At 41.2% G+C, this 20,268-nt stretch overlaps 1 protein-coding gene across 3 annotated transcripts in view; it reads left to right on the top strand.

Moving 5' to 3' along the window:
* The window catches only part of TBX20 (T-box transcription factor 20), a 36,544-nt gene that overhangs the window by 8,349 nt on the left and 7,927 nt on the right, over positions 1 to 20,268 (top strand). For 2 of the 3 annotated variants that reach the window (XM_082754755.1, XM_082754756.1), the window contains exons 4-6: positions 212 to 320; positions 5,321 to 5,479; positions 8,805 to 8,881. In XM_082754755.1, coding sequence (XP_082610881.1) covers positions 212 to 320; positions 5,321 to 5,479; positions 8,805 to 8,881 — 345 coding nt within the window. The remainder of the gene's footprint in view (positions 1 to 211; positions 321 to 5,320; positions 5,480 to 8,804; positions 8,882 to 20,268) is intronic. The other variant, XM_082754757.1, reaches the window with a different exon arrangement.

Raw genomic sequence — 20,268 nt, 5'->3', positions numbered from 1 at the left:
AGGCGTTCATTCATTAGGGGAGATGGCATGTTTCTTGTTTGACTAGCAGAACTATATTATCCAGAACTCTCAGGAAATCCACTGCTGTGAAACCATTGCACATCCTGAGAGCAAAATCATACGGGCTTTGCTGCTTCGTGCGGAGGTGGTGCCTGCCCTCCAACCATGGGGAGAGGTTTTGATGTGCCGGCCTTTTCCCTGTGTCCTTCAGGCTGTACGTGCACCCAGACTCCCCATTCACGGGCGAGCAATTGCTGAAGCAGATGGTGTCGTTTGAAAAAGTGAAGCTCACGAACAACGAGCTGGATCAGCACGGCCACGTGAGTAACACTTCTGGTGGGAAAGGGTCAAGAGAAGCTGCAATCTACTGTCACATCCAGCAGGGAAAGGCTGCGGGTGGAGTTGAGCATCAAAGGGAGAGAGCGGAGGGAGGGGGGTGAACTTTGTGCTGTGCTTCTGCCTTCACTTTGCTGTGACTTGGCAGCATGCTTTGCCACACATGCTGGCTAGCAGGCTCGCATGCTTTTCCCTGTGTGCTTGGAAGCTCCCTCTCATTGCAGGCCACCTATTAGGGCTGGGCTCTTTGACTTCCAGACTCAATGCAGTGTGGGCATGGAGTCAGCAGAAAAGACTAATGGGACACCACAACAAGGGCTATGGGACGATAAAAAATGTGCCTCAGCAGCCCGTGAAATGACAGAGGGATGTCAGAAAGTCAAAGTGCCACAGGGTGGGCTTCGGCCCCTGCAGGAAACTGGTCCTAGCTCTCACTGGTACCAAGCTGGTGTCACAAGCCCCGGGGCTGGAGGCTGGTAAACGGGCTTGCAGGCTGAGGACGGGAGAGTTAAAAAGAAAGAGTGTAACTGCAGGGTCGGTAAATGAGGTGTCATGAAGGGAAGGCTCATTTTGAGCTCTGAAGCGTGGCAGGGGGGTAACTAACCTGTAAAGCAGAGTAATTATGGCATATGCGGTGTCAGCAAGCCCTCCTGTAGCGGGCTGCTTATTGTTTTTTCTGGCTGTTTGAGGCAGTGGCTGTTTGCCTAAGCTGGGTTTGGTGCAAAGGCTTCTCATCTGAGAGAGAATTGCTCATTTCAAGACCTAAAAATTGAACCATAGCCGTTTTCATTTAAAATACCTTCTAGAAATAAACAGTTAGTAAAAAAGAGGGGAAGAAAGAGAGAGAAGAAGAAAAAGGAAGGAAAGAAAGAGGAAAAAAAGGAGAAAGAGAGAAAGCCAGCTCAAACTAGATGTCTATCTGCTGTTCTTTTGTAAAGGTCTGTCTATGGATACATTTTTCTTGAATCCAGTTCCCACAACTGCTCCCTTCCTGACTAGCAAAGGCTGTCTTTTTTTTTTTTTTTTTTTTCCCCTCTCTTATTTCATAATATGTAGAAGGGCAAAGCTGAAGATTTGTGGGCTCTATCACCGAGTGATGATAGAGCAGTATATGTGCGCATTTAAAAAGGAGCATTTTTCATCATAACAGGGGCCATGTGTGCCTCTAATAAAGGGCTTGCAGCAGTATATTGCACACTAGTTAGGAGCAGTGCAGTTCCCAGAAGCCCAGATGAACATAAAAAAGAAGTTGGTCTGAGAAGCTGTCGGGAACAGGGACATGTGACAGAGCAAGATGTGAGTGTTTCACATGCAGGCAGTGGGAGAACACGGACGAGATGCGGGCCCCTCGGTTAACTTTCCAAAGTGGCGGAGGTGGAACACATTCTTTACACGGAGGCTTTGGATGGCTGAAGTCGACGGAAAGTTTTGCATGTTCAGTTAAGAGTAAGCCCCGAAGACTTGATGCTGTGTTGAGATTTGTGTGACAGATGTTACACCATCGCTGAACACTCCTTTTTTAGTGATTTGCGGTGTTTTGTGTTCTGAATGAGAGTGTCAGGTTTTATGTGCTGCCTTAGTGTAGCTGTGTGAATATCACCACTGGGTGCTGTATAGAATGAAGGAGCAAATTCCTTCTCTGAAGCCTTTAAAGAGAGCTTGCAGCGGTATTGTCACCAGGGCTTCTGAGCTCCAGAGAGAAGGGGGGAATGGAAATGTCTCCTGAAACCTCTCCCTTCTGTTTGAAAGAGCCCTTCTTTGCTGATGAGATCTTTCTAATGGACCTGCTAAAATGTTAATTATGTTTGATAAGGCGTGTTGCTTCCTGAGGAAGTTTTAATGACCTAAAAGCCATCTTTAAATACTAGTTATGGGTACGGAAGTTGGAACCAGACTCATTCCAGTTTGTTCTAGTGGCTTGCTTTCTCCATCCTCCAGTAGACGTTTTGGGTTGTTAAGGTAATTGTGGTGTTTTATTTGTAGAGTTCATTTCCTGAAAAGGAATCTGAAGAAAAGAAAGGCATTTGTTTGCCTTAGCATTTGTTTGTTTTCCATTATTCTGAGACTTTTGGCGTTGGCAAGCATCTCTGCTCGTGTATCTTCAGCAGCATGCATAACCCCATAGCTATGTACATTTTCTCCCCAGGCATTAGGCAGAAGTCTTATCTCTGTGCTCATGACATACAGCTTGCTCCATGGAAACACTTGCAGATATCCTTTCCAGAGAAAGGAAATGGCTTCTGCCTCTGGATTTTTGCAGATGAGCGAGTAATTCCTATTCTTCTGGTTATGGTACACTTACGAGCTTGATATATTTCAGATTTCTGGTGAGGTTTTTCACACAGGCTGTTTTTTTCTAGGACTTTCGGTTGCACTCAGCTGTGGTGGCATTATTTCTGGTTTATGGCGAGGTGAATCATGAGTGTATACATTATCATAATTGCTCTTCTGGCATTTATGATAGCAAAACTCAAACAGATTGATGTCTGCAAAAGCAAACACAGAGGTGTGAACATGGCCAACTGTGAAAGCCAGGGTTTCAGAATAGCCACCGGCAGTTACACCCAGTTTTTTCTTAAAGTTAGCCTGGCAGAAGTTGGGAACCCACACGCTTTTAAAAGGCAAACTTTGCCCGGTAACTCTCTTCCTCAGTGAATGTGGAAGCTGCATTCCCAGCACAGTTCCTGAATTCAAAGCCACCTTGGGGATTTTGCAGCTGGCATCCAGATTGCCTCTGGTGACTGTCAGTGGGAGCCAGCTGCCTACAAAACCCGCCCGACCTTGCTGCGAGCCGGATCCTGTACCGACGGATCCCGGTCATCCTCCCCTGCCTGGGGTTGTCAGCACGGAGGCAGATGGGAGGGCTGGGGGCCTGCGATCACGCTGCATGTCCAGTAAGCACATGCTGGGGAGCTGCCCTAAGTCGGTGCACACCTGATGCTTCCCTATGGGAATGGCAGCGCAAGCATCCCTGAGACAGCATCTGAGACTTTCTGATAGCTACGCCTCGCTGGTGGGGAGCTGCTTGGATGATGAGACCACCCTTGGGGGCTACTCTGAGAGGTACACCTGAGGCATCCAACTCCTGCAGGCTGTTTTGGTGGCCCTGACACACAGAGATGCATTAAGGAGTATCTGTGCAGTATCCTGCTGAATTTAATGTCAGTGGGTGCTGCGGCATTGGCAGCGTGTGCAGGAGGCAGAAGGAGCACTGCACGCAGAGACCCCAGTGAGAAGGAAACAGGTCCCTTAACCTTGGCCGTCGGTCTCCTGTGACCTACGGGCTGTATTTGACTATTTGGTACCTGACTATCCCCACCTGCCGCTGGTGGGAACCTGTCGGGTAGAAGATAGTAGCAGAGGACGTCACCTGTGTCTGCTTTGGGTTTCAGAAACCTTTTATAAAGGATTACATGGTGTTGTCTGACAAATGAGGTTTCTTTATCACAGTTTGCGTTCACAGAGCAGTGAGAGGAAGGGGCACGTGTGGGAGCTGCTGTGTCACAGCCCGTTCCTCCTTCCGTTCAGCTGCTGCTCAGATGTCATGCCAGAGCGTGGATGTAGTGGCCACCAGAGGCCATGGGAAGCGCCAAGGTCTGTGGGCCAGCCCCTCAGTAATCTCACCACCTTTCTAATATCTTTTCCAGCTGCTTAGAGCTGTCCAATGGCCCAGCTGGTAAGGCAAAATTTTACAGAGAGACAGAAATATGCCGGAGATATTAGCAGCAAGGTTGATGATCATTGTGTGTGCATACATACAATGGTGGAGTGACCTGAGAAAGGACTTGGGCTGGCAGAGGCTGACATACAACACTTTCAGGACAATGGATGCTGCAATGACTTTCCTCTCACTGTGTGCAACCCCCAGAGTCACAGTGCAAGTCATAGCAATATTTGGCCCTGAAGGAAAAGCAAAGGCATGCAACCTTCCCTGTTTACTGAGTTAGCATGAAATACTGCCCCACTTCTGCTGTGTTTCAGCTGAAGTTAACGCTTCCTGAGGAATGCGCATTAGTTATTCCAGATGTACAGAGCTGGCTGCAGTTTCGTTATGGCCCCTATAAAATAGAACCACCCACACCATTGCCAATTTAGTCTTGTGACTGTGATTATATCCAAAACAAGGACTGGTGCAAGCCGAGCTCTGTATTTAATTCTTATATTGTAATGCTGTGGTTAGAGGCAGCCAAAAAGGCCTCCATCCAGTGGTAATTGAAGCAAGTGGGAATCGCTCTTTGACGCCAGTGATCATTGGAATTGGTTAGTTGGTACTTTAGGTTTAGAGTTATTTTTGGGGCTTGTGAACAATAATTAATGAGAAAAAATGGAAAAAACTTGGTCATTTGGGAATTCTGTACCATTTTTTTCTCTTTGCTTTCATTTTTGGTAGTTTGCGGTGAAGCGCATCTATCAAGTCAGTTGCTTTAAATGTTTGCCACAATAAAAAGATTTGGGAAGTTTCATTTTTGGTCAACCAGTTTGTGCTGGTGGTGATGATATAAGTTTATATTTTGTTGTTATTGTTCGGTTTTCTTTCTCTCTCTCTCTCTCTCTCTTTTTTTTTTTTTTCTTTTTTTTTTTTTTCATGTGCACAATTTGCAAATGTCAATTCCTGGTTGTGCATTTTCAAGAGTAAAATATTTACCCTTGCATGTGACACCTGCAAACCGGTTTACATGCAGGCAGTAACATCAGGTAGGTAGCACCTAACCTGTAGGAATGGGTAGGTGCTCACCAGTAGCATAGGAGAGAAAGGAATCCAGCTCTTGGACTGGTTCTGGCTACAGCTTCATCCTCTGAAGTGAAGAGCTACCCAGAGTATGTGGAGAGCTTGCTCATCACCAAGATCAGCCCCTGACCAGTTAGATTACAGATGTCTCCCCTGCAGTGTTGTTTTTGATATTTTTTAACCTGTTGTTTTATAGTCTTCAAGGGTACTGTTAATCTTCCTCTCAGAACAGTGCCTTGTAACTTTTTCTTGCAGATCATTTTAAACTCCATGCACAAGTACCAGCCAAGGGTCCACATCATTAAGAAGAAAGATCACACGGCTTCTTTGCTAAATCTGAAATCTGAAGAGTTCAGGACATTTATTTTTCCAGAGACAGTTTTTACAGCTGTCACTGCCTACCAGAATCAATTGGTGAGTACAGTTGTTAATTTCCAAAGATTGAACTAAATCCCATGCTGCTAAAAATTCCCCTTTTCTCCAGTCTTAGGGGAAGTTTCTGATATAACTTACCTTTCCACTCTAATGTATGTAGTGGTTTTGTTCAACCTAATTCATCTTCAGGAGTAATTCTTATGTATACGAGTACTTCTGCTAACTTCAAAGGGACATAAGGATTATTCATGTGAGTAAAGACAACATGAAAGAGGCTTTCATTTGTCTTCCCTTCTTTCTGTACAAGGCAGTTTACATATTATCATTTAGCCCTTTTCTAATTATAGTTCATTAAGGAACTGTTCTTGTTTGCAGTGATCTTTTACGCCATGAGCTATGAGCTAAGTGATATTCTGGTTTGCACATGATGATTTCATGGGTTTGAGAAGTTGACTGATTAAGCTGTAAGGCTCAAATGTAAGGGAAATCACTCAGAGATACGCTTTTCAGACGCTGCCCAGATTACATCCAGATGTTTGAATTTCAATTTGCATGCCAGTGAATAATATATACAAAATGGAGGAGATCAAAACAATGGATTGCTAATGAGTAATTTTAGGAAGTATATAAACAATCAGAAAGCAGAGGCTTTGCTCAACAGTGGATAGAGCTTTAATATTTAAGTCAGTAGAAATATGTTGTTGGCTTCAGGATGATTCGGAATGTGTTTAAAGGGATTAATGTCTATTGCACTTCAAAACAGACAACCCTTTCTAATTCCTCCAAGTTAAGAAAAATGTAAAAAGCACTGTCCAAAGGTGTGGGTGGACAGCATCACAGAGTTAAAGAACCTGCTGGTTTATTTAAAGAAGCCTGCATTTCTTAATATGAAGCAAAACCATTTAATTTCTAAATGTTACAAGCAAAATAAAACCATGGCATAAGGGGCCAGATAAGCTGGGAATATAGCAGTAATAGTGTTAAGCTGATTCTTGCAACAGACACCACATCTAGTTTTAAGGCTTCAGCATCAGGACTTCTAGATTGTAGGCACAGGTTTGTATCTGAATGTTGCAGAAAATGCATTCAGCACATGGCAATCACAAGAACAAAAACCTTGGACATATGGTTATTTTTTTTTTTCCATTTAATTTTCTGTAGAAACTAGAACAGTAAGAGACACAAACCCAGCTAAACCTGACATTTATTTCTGTAGGATGGATTTATGTTTACTGATGATATTTACATCAGAGATGTTTCCAAACTAAGCTTCCCAAAGCACATGCAATGAGTCCTGGAAAATTTCTCAATGGAACATCTCCGGAACCCCTAGAGGTTGATGCTGTCATTTTATTTATGACTAATGAAAATGGAGCCTTTTTTCATTTTTGCCATTTCTTTCAGAACTGTTTTAAGGAGGGGTTGATTACATTTCTGGAGGTTATTAGATAAAAGCTAAATACATTACACTTTCAACAAACTATCTCATAATTTAAGATTTAAAGGGCATGCATTTATTTAAACAGTCAAACCACTGCCACAGAGTTGAATTGTAGGTCAGATTTCATTTTAAAATGCTTTCTAGCAGATGTTCTCTGATTGTTTGTGAGACAGTCTCTCAGGAAAAATATGGCCATAAATGATTGTGAGTCTCATCTGGCTTTGGTGGATACAAAAAGTTTCTGTTGTGATGTCATACCAAATCTTTAATATTAGGAAAATGTAAGTTTGATTGGTGAAAATACACTCAAGAGATGAATAGAAATCCTTATGATTCTGCGGTACACTTGGCTCTGTGTGTTGGTGATCTAAGTCAATGGAACTAGTTAGAGCTTGCAAGGTAGTTTTCAAGTGCTGCCACAAAAATATTCCCTGTACGTGAGGCACTAACCCGCTGCTCTTCACATCATCACCAGTCCAGGAAACAGGTGTCTCAGGAAGCAGAGGAGACCATAGCTGGCTTTCTGAGCTGTTGCAGGATCCTGTGACAAGGGCAGAATTCAGGAAGAGTTGTCACTATGTGTGTTTGCATGGTGAGATGCCCTAAATCCTCAGCCAATGCTAAGGTCCTGTGCAGTTTGACCAGCCCACACTAACAACTGATGAGCTATAGTGCCTCTTGCACAGTGCCTCAGAGCAAGAGCCACCGATTTTTGAAATAACTTTGCTTGGTGACAGCATTTGATTGTCTGAGGATTTGGAAAAGATCGCTTTTCTTTCTGAGTCTGGTGAGCCAGCTGTTAAAAATGAGGTTGTGGCCCCTGTGATACAGGCTTTTTTTTGAGGAAAGCAAGGCTGAAATCAGTGCTCAGTAGGCAATGTTTTTCAGGGGTTTCAGCTGGAGTTGGCGGAGTTCATAGCCTTGCAGGACAGACCTTGTATTTTCCTTCTAACTCGTACTTACAGTTTAATTTTAATTCCTGGTAGAAGCATGGTTGGCAAATCTGAATATTGTTTTGAAGTCTCAAGTGATATTGACCAAACCTCATTTGGTTGGACAGCTAGAAAATTTTACAAGGGCAAGGATGTGTTTTCCTGCTCCCAAGAAGCAGAGTGGAAACCACCATCCCTTCCGGAGAAGTTTCACTGCAAAGCTGAGGGGAGCCCTGATACTGTGGGGAAGAGGCTCCCCTGATCTGTGAGTTACTCTGGCACTAAGAGAAGGCTGGGCACAGCTGCTGAGCAGCATTTGAAGATAGGAGGAGAGTTTTGGTTACAAGAGATCTGGTTTTCATGGATCGTGATGGTTTTAATGGGGTTACTCATTTAACCCAGGTTCTGTCAGTTTAAATCTGAGTTCTCCCCACTTTTTTCCCCCTCTTTCCCTTCTTTGGCATTTTTCCAATCAAAAAAAACCCACAGTTAACCAGCATCTGTGTGATGGCTAGTAGGTCTGGCTGAGAGTATTTGCATCACAGTTTTAAGGAGGGGTTAAAAAAAAAAGAAAGTGTGGTGTAATGGAAGCAGCATCCTCAAGTTTGCAGCAAGAACCCATGGTTTGAGCTTCCGTTAGCTGGTGTGCAGCTCAGATGTTAGCAGGGTGCTGTGCTTTGCACCTCTAAAAGACTACCTGACTCATGCTGTTACACTGTTTGGAAGCAATAATGTCTCACATGAGTGGGTTCCTCCTGTTCTGGGTAACAGAAGGCTGAGCCCACCTTGCCCTTCAGTCCGTCCATTGCCATGTGTATACCACACCCTGCTTTGCCTCCCCTGCTTTGCAGCATCTTAAGAACAGCTCACACACGCAAGGAGCATGGATACAATTAGCAGAGAAATCAGGAGAATGGATAGGTTAACGCTTTGTACACTGCTGTACCTAAACACTATATTCATGTTGTGTTGCTCTTTTCTGGGTTTCCAGATAACCAAGTTGAAAATTGACAGCAACCCTTTTGCCAAAGGATTCCGGGACTCTTCCAGACTCACTGATATCGAGAGGTAATGGGGACTTTCTGTTTACTTTCCATTCAGATAAGATAGTTTGTAGGAAAAGCATGCTTTCAACTCCTGAGAAGCTGTACGTTTTAAAGTTATCTTGTTGCATGTAGTAAGCCTCCTCTACCTCCTTTAAAAATACTTATAAACTTTATGAAGAAAGAGCTGTTTTGAGTTTTGACATCTGTTCCAGTTGGGGCCAATATATTCATCTTCCTGATGGGGCTTCTTGAAGGGAGAGAGGGTCAGTTTTACAACTTCAGAATGAAAAGCTTTTTTCTTATCATGCCATGTAATCCTATTGAGGGCTGTGAATTGGGTCACCAGGAAACAAGGGCAGTGGTCCTGTGAAAAACATCTTTATAGCTCCCCACTGCTCCACACAGTGGAAAAGAGAGAGGAGAGCTTCCCAAAATACACTTCAGCAGTCCCAGACGCTGAAGTCAGCAATTATTGCCATCAGGACAAATCCCATAACTCCCACTCTGACGACAAAGATGCCATTTTTGTTTCTCTAAAATTGTACCGCAGGCTTCATCAGGGGAAAGCTTTATCTTGAAACTACAGAGTTTTGTGTGTACAGCTCATTATAAGCAACTGCTGCCACAGGGACAGAAGCATTAACCCACAGCTGAGTCGGAAATAAACTTCGATCTCTTGGTCGCCCTCCAGCATATCACATTTCTATGATATCGTGTCAAATGGTTTGGCAAATGAAGCAAATTAAGCAGCCTGTGTTCTTTACGCTGGAAGAGAACTTGATGGAGATGCATATAGCACATCCAATTTTTCCTATGAGTATATGATCATGAAAGAAAATTTGGAAAGGCCAAAACCCTCCAAGCTCCTATGCGGAGATATACAGATGTAGCTGTGATTCATCTTTCATGGGTGCATATAGGGGACAAATTGAATATGACTTCAGTGAGTGTATATCTAGAAAAAACTCCTTACAGCACTGCTGTATGTCAATACCAGCAGATCTATGGCTGGGAAATGGTGGTATATATTATACTCCACTAGTGACTGGATCATTAGTGATCTGTTAAGTAGCTGGGTGAAAGAGTGGTAATTTAGAGAAAGAAATCTTGTGGACTACAGTGCATTCTTGCAAAACTGTTAAAAACTGCTTCTTAGGTGAAGGTCTTAGTTGAAAATCGCGAAAACCAAAGTAGATTTAATTAAAATAGCTAGTTTGGTATCTGGATAGAACACTATGGTAGACAATGTCCAAAGCTCAGGTTTGTATGCAGTAAATAGTCAAGAAAGGACCTTTAGAAAGAGCACAGACCTCAATTTTCACATTTCAGTTTCCTTGTTTAACAGACAGGCAACATCTAATGACACAGCTTTGAGAGAGTCTGAATAGATAAGCTGAGAGAAAAACTGAGTTAGCTCTGTGCTGATGAACCGACTATCGTGGTGCTGGATACGAAGGGAATTTTTCCAGAGGACATCTTATTATAACAGCACATGGCACGAAGTCAGAAATACTGAGCAGAAACCACAGTGCCCTTTTGTTTATTGATAAGAATAGAGCCTGAGACAGGCAGCCAACCCAGGCTTGAATGTTGCCATGAAAGATAAGGTATCCAAATGTGACACCTACAATAAATACAAGAAACAGAATATGGGAAAGTATTGAAGTCCCATCAAAACTCTGGATTTGAGAGTCCACGTTTGGATGAGGTCTTATTTTGACTTAAATGGTGACATTTAGCTCTTATTATGGGACAATGGTGTTTAAGAAACACAAACTGCTGCACAGTACATTAAGTAGTAAGGCAGTAGAAATGTGACAAACAAAAGCGAGTGATTGAGAATCTCCTAAATTATCAGATATGGTCCAAGCGTACCAAAAGTTTTATTAATTTCCATCGTTAAAATATTCAGGCACATAAATCATTTTCCAAGTGCATGCTGTTTCCATAGCTTTCATCTTAGCATGAGCAAAATTGCTTAAATCTGATGCGAAGCAAAAGAAATAGTAAAGTGAGGTTTGACAACAGGAGGAGTTTCCAGTCTTAACTTCTGTGGAGGTGTGCATTACAAGATGTAGGGGCTACATTGACTAGGACAGTGTGACTTCACTTGGTCGAGCTGTAAGCTTAGTAAATTCAATAAGATGACTGGTTAAAAAACATATTTGCTGGAGAAAAGACTATGCAGTGGAGTTGCGTGTTTGCCCAGCTCATGAAACATGAGTATTTATCTAGAAGCTGTGAATATATACACCATGCAGTGCTTCCTGAGCTGGCTTACAGTATGTGCATGCATAATCTGCAATGTTCTGTGGTGATCTTAATGGTCTCCTGTAAAGCATCCTGTGATGTTAGGGCCAAAAGAGCACTCATTTATCGCAAGTTCCAGCTTTTCAGAATGACCTAAGTAGTGTGAAAGTGTACTGAGCTTTGTATTTCATTTCCAGGTATTTAAGCCTGCTTTTTCCTAAACAGCCTTTGGGGAGGGAAACAAATCAGATCAATTGATCTTTAGAGACCTAAAGAAATTAAATTAGCCTGGAGTCAGTTACTGCACTAAACCATCCGGTAATTGGATTGCTCCTTGTAACTGATTGAAAACAGCCCCTATCTGTAACAATGTAGGGAGCTTTTCTTTATAGTAGATCTGAGAGAAAAACACATCTTTTTATGACATGATGACAGAAATTGCGCTTTTTTAACCTAATTGAATATGATTTTATAAATATGCGACTTTAACGATTTCAGGCTTCCCATTCTAGATTTATGATCCCTATGTAGGAAATTCAAGCTGCAAATGCCTTTAGGATTAAATTTGTTTGCATTATATGTGTTGGAGTTAAAATAATATGTGTAAAGTTAGTCAAGTTTGTGAAATAGTAGAGGAGCTAAGCAAATGCAAAGCTATCAAAGTCCCTACATTTTCCTTTGTTCCTATTTAAATAACTTACACCAGTTTGCTTGTTCTCACAGCTGTCTATGCAAAGCTTTTAACTGTTGCAAAAATCTAATGTGAGTCTGATATATATTGAATTTTCAGTAGGATGTGAAATTCCTTCCACAATCAACTCCTCCCATACATTACTTGTGGTAATCTATTTATGGTACAGGACAGGCTTTATCTATGGCTACTGTGATTTAGATAGGTGGCTGATTTTGATCTTTTTATGTGGTATTTACTTCTATGTTATATATATATATATATAAAGCTCTTGTAGTGGTTGCGATTGAAAAACTGAACGGTTAGCAGCAATTATCAGATTGTGGAACCTGATGTACTGTGGTGTTGACTACAGGATGCCAAACACAGTAATGTGGATGTGAGGAATCTTTTTTTTTTTAATCATAACTTTTTATTTATTTATTTATTTTTTAAACAAAAGACTAATGCCGGTTTTATAACAAGCAGTTCACTCTGGGGATAAGATTTAAGGGAATGTCTTTATGCTTCTGCTTAAGAAAAACTGCCAATGCTATAACAGATACAAAATCAGAACCTAATATTTTTTTTTTTTTCTTTTTTAATCTGGAGCCAAAATTTATCTTCTGGGTTGCGGTAAAGAGTTAGCCTTTAAAAGCAAGAAGGTAAATAAATAAAACCATAGCAATTAAATATGCAAACAATCCACAGAAAAAGGTGATCGTTTAAGAGAGTGTGAGTCAATGAAACTACTGAATCATAACATAATGATCAAACGAGAATTGACGGAACATTATAATGGCCTGAAATCACTTGTCTATTTGCTCCAGCATGTGATAGGCAAGTTCAGGGTGTGGACTCATGACTATTAAATCAACTAAGGGAGTATACCCAGCTGCATAAGTCCAGTAATGCTTCTGGGAGATAGATACGTACTTTGAGGGGCAATATCTTAGCTATTGGAAAACTACGGCTGCACACCCAAGTGATTTTTAGGCAGAGAAAGGAAGGACTGAGGGTTGGGAGAAGTAAGAGAACTGCATCCCAGTTAGATTTGTGTGGTAATCAGATTCTGAATTTTCCCTTGAGAAGCTTCATGTCTGAAATGTGGAGATACATTGTACTAAGGCTGCAAATGAGATAGAGCTAATGCCTGGATATGGGTACTGCTCTGCTGGAGGAGAAGTCAAAGCCATGTGCTTAATGATGTGCTGTGAGCAGCAGCCCTTGCTCCCATCCCTTACCTGTTCACCCCACAGAGGCTGCCTTCCTCCCAACTCCCACTGCTTACTGCTGGTCCAGAACAACTTTTCTGGGTGTTGAAAGTCCCCTACCAATAGCCAGAAATGCATACTTTCTGTGACCTACTCCCGTGTCCATTGTCAAGGAGGGCTTTGTCATAGTTCTCCAACAAGTCCAACTTGCCAGCTGATCTTTTGTGTTTGGTTAGTTCTTGGTTTGTGAATGTCAGTGACCAGCCATGTGTGATCATATCAGACATTTAGGTAGCAAGAAGTTAAGCCCTGAGTTTAAGGAGAGACATCAGGTACTCCAGTCCCTAAACTCCTGGTGTCTCATGCTGTTCCAGATGTGCTGAGGTTACATAAGCAGTCGTTATTCCAGAGAGGTGGATGGATTGTCTGTAGCTTCAGTATCAACCCTTTCAGACCCTTGCAGGAGGCTTGGATGGCTTAGGACATCTAGAAAGAACTACCTGCCTACATGTAGGTGTCTGAAATACATGAAACCTGAAACATTGCCTTCAGATATGGTTCTTTTAAACGTGCTTCCTGTTAACCAGGCAGTTATTCCTCTTCCCCAGCAGAAAACCTTCTATGACAGCTGAAACCTCTTCAGTTCCCAAGATTTTAAGCGCTCATACCTCAGCTTATTTTTACACTTGGGTCTGTTTTATTATCTCTCTCTTCACCTGTGCAAAGCAGTATAAAATGTTTATTTTCTAGTGTTTTCCACTCACCTAACATGTGGGTGCGGTGCATGCTAAGCGGACAGGATGATGTCAGACCAGACCCATGGTTTCCACCACAGGGGAAATTTTCCAGGGACTTTACCCAGACTCCTGTGGCACAGTGCTCCTTGGTCCTCGTCTCTCATCCTCTGCCTGACATTTGCAAATAACTGGTGGCATTCACTGGGTGAAATGGATCTTTGTAGGACTGTATTTGGAGTTAAGTGTGCCTCTCTCTCTCTCTCTCTCTCTCTCTCTCTCTCTCTCTCTCTGTCTCGATATATATATATATATATATATATATATATATATATATATATATAAATTTTTTTTTTTTTTTTTTTGGGGGGGGGGGAAGATGCGGAGAAAAAGCTTTAATTACATATACATTTAATATACATTAAAGTTAGTTTCTCCCTCTTACCTTTTTGTCCTCATTCCCTGTATAAAGATACCTGTTCTCCTTATTGCTATTTACAGTTGAAAGAAGTGGGGTGGATATATTTAATATCATACTCCTCCTTCAGACATCACTTTTACCTTGTTGTGGCTTCAGTCAGGCTACGTCATCTCCATATTATAGCCCTTCCAAAATTGCCATTGGTAGCCAGATGTTTATTATGAGGGTACTAGCAAACACCACTTTGGAGATGTACTCATCCTTTCTCCCTCAGTCACCTAAAGCTAGGTGTTTCATAAATTAATTCTCATTTCACTTTTTTCTTAAGATTGTACGTATTCTTGGGACATTGCATTGATCCAATACTTGTTCAATAGTTTTGCAAAAGCGTTTGGTGGCTCTATTACATTTTGAGCCAAATTAACCTTCAGCTCATGTGAGCCAACGTAGTTTGATGGGCCCTGATTCTTATGTGGCTGGAATTGGTTCAGCTCTAACCAAAGCAGTGGAACGGTGCTACTTTGTTCTGGTGGAGGATTGGGTCTGTACCCTTTCGGAGCTCAATTAGGTATTAGGTTCCTAGGGTCAGTCAACAATATTAGTTTACCAGTAGAATAACTATATGCACCAAATTAATCTGCGTCTTTATGTTTGTGCATGTGTAAAATAATAGCTATAAGCTACAGAAACATGAAGGCTCAGCGATATCTGAAAGTGGTTCTGACAGTTTTTGTTGTTAGCTCTTCTTCTGGTGTTATAGAAATGTATTTGTTCATCTTGTTGTTTTCCTTTTTTCTCTTTTCTTTTTTTCTGTTTTGTTTATTTTTTTTAGGACTTGTTTTTAGCACTTGCGTCTTGGACAAATTAGTCATCTTTTCCCTTAAAAAAAATCTACTACAGTGCGACTTCCGACAAGTTTATTTTTGTGCTTTCTCAGCCCATTTATTCCATCTGTCTTCACCTCACCTCACTTCTGATGTCTTCTGTTATCTGGGCTTTCTTCCAAACATACTAACTGGCAGCTACGAAAAAAAGGAAACCTTTGAAATGCGGAACTAAAGAAGTCATTCAGGCTGCAAACTGATAATTCATACACTTTATATCCTGTTCTGTATTTTTCTTTGTGTTGAACTGAATAGCCAAGCAAAACATGGTTGTCAGTTTCTTTTTATTTTGTTATTTTCCTTCTATTATTTTTTTAACATTGCTTTTCTTGTAAAGAGAAAGACAAAAACCATGACACCAAGAATAGGGAGCAGATTCTGAGGATATCCATAATTTTTTGCTTACCTATCACTTGTATAATTAGGGCAAATAGACAAAATGCTAATGGGTTGCTTGACTGTGCCCTGAAATTTGTTGTCATCCTTTACCCCCCTCCACCATAGCCATTCCTGAGACAGTGACTTCTGTAGAGAATGAGTTTGGAGTGCCTGGATCTTCTACCTGCTCTTTGTTACTTCTGCAAGTTGTCTTCAACGGTCGTTAAAACCTATCTCCTAGTGGAAGGGGTGCCTGAGCATTGCATCAACTCCATCCTCTCCGGATCCATGGTACAGATCTAAGATGGATGCTAACCAAGGCCTGGCTCCAACAAACTCATTCTGGGTTAGCTTTTCTAATGCTTTCTGCCAAAACCAAGTATATCGCCTTAAGCCTCCCCATCTCAGAAGGAGAAGGTAGGCTTCCTGTCTCCTGGGTGCTCTCAGTGCCACATTCAGGAAAATCCATAGCTTCAGGTGCACATAGGCATGTGTCAGCACCTTTGTTGATGGGGCATTGTGGGATGGTGATCCCTCTTTGATAACAGCAGGGCTTGAGATCACATGCCTCAACATCAGGGTCATGGTGATCAGGGGGCAGCTGCGGATGCACGGCTGAAGCAGAGTAATAGCAAAAGCAGAAGAAAAGTCGTATAAAGAAGCATCAGAGAGATGCCTGCTTACACCTACTAAGAAGAAGTGTTCTTTCACCTTGATTAAAGATCTTGCTCAGTGTAATCTGGGATGGTACTGTCTCCTGAGAGAACTTCTGTAAGTTGACAGCAAGAGGAAGTGAGTGTCCTCACACAGGGCCTTCTCAGCTGTTTCCCAAGTCTGTTTCCAGCAGTCTCCCAGTGAAAATCCAATACCACAGTAAGACCTTGGGTTTAGTCTGTGAAGTGCTAGTGAATGATTTGTCAGCTATATTGGGATCTGCCTATCTACTTTTGATCCTCTGTACATACAGCACAGTGTTAACTGAACATGGCCAAAGACCCAGCGTGTAGCTGCAAGACATAAAGCATCTCCAGCTGGAGATTAGCTTTGCCAGAAGAGACAAGAGCAAAATATTCAGCCAAGACATTAAAACCTGTAGAATGGCAAGGGACTGTTTATGCACCTCAAAATCTTACCAGCTGATAAATTCTCTCAGTCCTTCACTCACGTTTCTGGTCCAAACCTTCATGGTTTATTTCTTGCACAAAGGAAAGAGACACTTTGTTCATAATAAGCTACTGCTTATTAAAGGGCTGGGCTCAAGGTGTGCTTCTGTCAAAATGCAGATTGTTGGGATCAGCCTAAGCTCCTTTTCCATATTACCTCTCCTCACATTTGTCTTGCCTCATCATCTTCTCAGAGGGTGTGCTAGCCAGTAAGAGCTTTCTTTTCCTCTCTGTTTGGCATGTGGTTTCTTCTTTTTCTTGAACATCTCTAGCCCCTAACTTGCTCTTCTCCAGCTTGTCATCTGCTACTGTTATCCAGTTGTATATGTAACACAGCTTAATCATACTAATATATTACATGGGGGTGGGGTTTTTCTCCCATCTGGGTATTCACAAGGTAACTGTGAGATGAAGAGAATTCTGAAAAATTGAAATTCATTGGTAGGCCACACAAACGGATGAGACAGAAAGAAGACATCTTTCTAGTATAGAGCTATTTTCTTTTAGTCTCTTAAAAACGAAGTTCATTGAGAAGAGAAGAAACTATAGCATTCTAAGATACATTAAAAGATTAAAAATGTTAGGTTGCAAGTATTAGCTAATGAGTGATCACAAACTGAATAACAGAAGTAAAGAAATAGAACATTGAGCAAGTGAAAATCACTTTCTTCATCAGGCAGATTAGAGTGGGTCAGGTCTGAAAAACCTGAAGAGAAGCTCTTACAAAAACAAACAAACAAAAACCCTCCACTGAATCCCATTTTTGTTCATACTCTTCACATTTTTTTTTTGAGCAGTCAAAATGGCAAACATTGATTTATTGTTCAGTACCTTAAAAATTATATCCATAAATCCATTGAACTATGCTGTGATACCTCAAGATGTTGCATAATGAACTATAAAACCACAGCTTTAAATAAATGAGTCTTTCCTTATTGTTATTAGTATAACAATAGTTTAGGATTTCTAAAAAAAATTAAAAAATAAAAAAATTGTATATTGGCCCATTCTACAGAGCACCATATTCTGGACATTCTGAGCAGTTCAAACTTTCATAAACAGGATTTCCAGGAAGATTTTGACATTTAAGTCTTTTTGTTCCAGGTAGACAAAAAAATGTGTAAGCAGGAACCCTTGGTCCAGATTGCCAGGTTTGTTTGTGCATTTTGAACTAGATTTCATGGGCATTTAAATTGTCTTGTTGAAGTTTTGCTTTCTCCTACATGTCTACTTTGGAGCAAGTCCAAAAGCACCTCTGTCTTCAAAGGCTGGAAGAGGTTCAGTTCCTTTTTCAAAACTATGTGGGAAACTCTATATGTTTCCATAGATTAGATGAGTTGCAGCCACTTTCTTCTCTGGGTGGTGTTCTCTGAGCATGAAATATTTGAGCAGGGTGCAGATGCCACCATCCCTTTCCTTTGAAACACAAAGAGAAGCAAAGATTATCCCTTGATGTGGTAGCTAGATTACTTGTATGAGACGGGGAAGACCTGAGTCCAGATTTCAGCTCTTGTTTTGCTAGGTGGAAGAAAAAACACTTGGTGGGAGAGCTTGGATACCCTTCATGTGTGGAAAAAATGCACAATGTATTACTTTCCTTTGTTTCCTCTTGCATGCTTAGGTGGCTTCCCGTTCAGCCTTTTGTATTTCATGGGTCTGTTTGGAGGTATTTTTGCAGCAGGTGTTGTATGAAAAAGGAGAGTGTCTATCTGAAGGCAGTGGAGTCCAGCTACCTATATCCTTGTGTGAACCTCAGCACTTTGCACCCATGATATGAATCACAGCCTCAACTTCCAAAATGAAAAGCTAGTAGGTGTGTTGTGATTATAGCTTAAAATTACCAGCGTAGTTAGGCTTGATAAGCATATAAAATTTTGAGCTTTAAATCCCAGCTGTACAAAAGGAACTGCTTTTGTGAAATGAATTGCTTTCCCTGATCCAAGTTTTCTTGTTCAAACCATTCCTTCTGCCGTAAAAAAAAAAAAAAAAAAAAAGAAGGCTTCTTGTGCCAACGAATGAGATTAATCTTCTAAAGCTTTTAGCATACTACCTGCAACATTACAACATTAAAAATAAATAAATAAACCTACCACATAGTTCCCTGTTTTCAGACTTTGCAGATTCAGGGTTCACTAAGAAGTCATCTCTTTTTGTCCTTTAAAAGAAGACAACCATATAGAATAATAGAGTTCTCTGTCTAGCATACAGACCCATCTGGAAAGAATTTAGTCTGCAATAATTGTGGGCATTTGATTTAGCTTTAAATCCCTGTAGGTAATTGAAATGTAAATTTATTGGGGTGAATTTATCCCCAAATGCCTTTGGATCCAATGAGGTTAAGAGATGAACTTGGCCCATTGCACTAAAACTAGAGCCTACACTTTTTCTGTTGCATCAAGATATTATTACATGCACTAATGTCTGTCATTATAAGCCGAACTTTACTAGAAATAAACTCAATACAGACCATACAATCTCACCTGAATTACAGTTATTTTTCAGTCCTTTAAGGATTAGTCTTCTTTGGTTTTGCATATGTTTATAGACTACTATCTAAATCACTTAGGCAATACTGGTGTCATTCATTATTCAGTTATTCTGTACTCATCTGAGAAAATCTTTTTGGTTAAGTAAAATTCTTTGCATTTCAGTCTGACATTCTGCTGCTGAAAAAGAAAGTTTCAAGAGGCATTCAGTGCATAATGTAAACAATGCCATCTGTCTTTTTCTTTGTAAAATCTTCTTCGAGATAACCCTGATATGCCTACTGTTTTCAATCACTTAAAAGGCAGTAATTCAATTATATCATCCTCTATGTAGGAACTGCCATTGCTTTCAGTCCACTTCCAATCCTGACACAAGTAAATCACTTTGATAAGATCCCTTTTTTATTTTATTTTATTTTTTTTCTGAGGAGACTAGCATAAGTAATGATGCCAGTGATAGACCAAGGACAAAATGACTATAATGGGCTTTTTGCAGGAAAGGAAAACATATGCCATTGTGATTTATCCTGTTACTTAGAAAATGTTTTTCCTTGAAATTTCTGCAATAGCCACACTCTCATAGTGAAGGGCATTAATGAATGTGAAAAACCAAAGGGTGAATTCGAACAAAACTTTCACCAAGCAGCAGTTTTAAACAGCTATCACTACCTAAATTTATTAAATGGGAACAGAAGGTCAGATCCCTTTTGGAAATGTGCCGAGGTCAGATTCATCTTTGGTATTATGCCACCAACTTACATGGAAACGCGACGGGAATGTGTAAGGCTGGATATTCCTTACAAACTGCTATGGCTTATCGGGCAGCTATGCCTTCCTTCTGTTTAAAAATTATTTGGGTGACTTCAGTGCTTTGTGCCACTGGTGAGGCATGGACCTGGCAGGCACTTCTACCCTCCCAGAATAGATGCTGCACGAGATCTGTAGTATCTGTAGACTTCCTGCTGCAAATTGGCCTGGGCCGTGATACAGAGAGAGTATGTTCAGAGGTGGGCTGTGTCTGGACACATCTTTCTCTTGCCCATAGTTTCAGGAAAATGGGAGAGTGCCAGACCAGATGGTCAAGTGTGACATGAAAGCTTGCTTGGAAAGATCTGGACTAGTTCAAGAAGCATTTGGACAATGTTCTCAGACATATGGTCTGATTTTTGGGTGGTCCTTTGTGGAGCCAGGAGCTAGGCTTGATGATCC

The sequence above is a fragment of the Aythya marila genome (assembly GCF_965140915.1).
Source record: "Aythya marila genome assembly, chromosome: 2".
Taxonomy (NCBI): domain Eukaryota; kingdom Metazoa; phylum Chordata; class Aves; order Anseriformes; family Anatidae; genus Aythya; species Aythya marila.
Note: the sequence above shows the minus strand (reverse complement) of the source record. Positions and strands in the feature narration are given on the sequence as shown.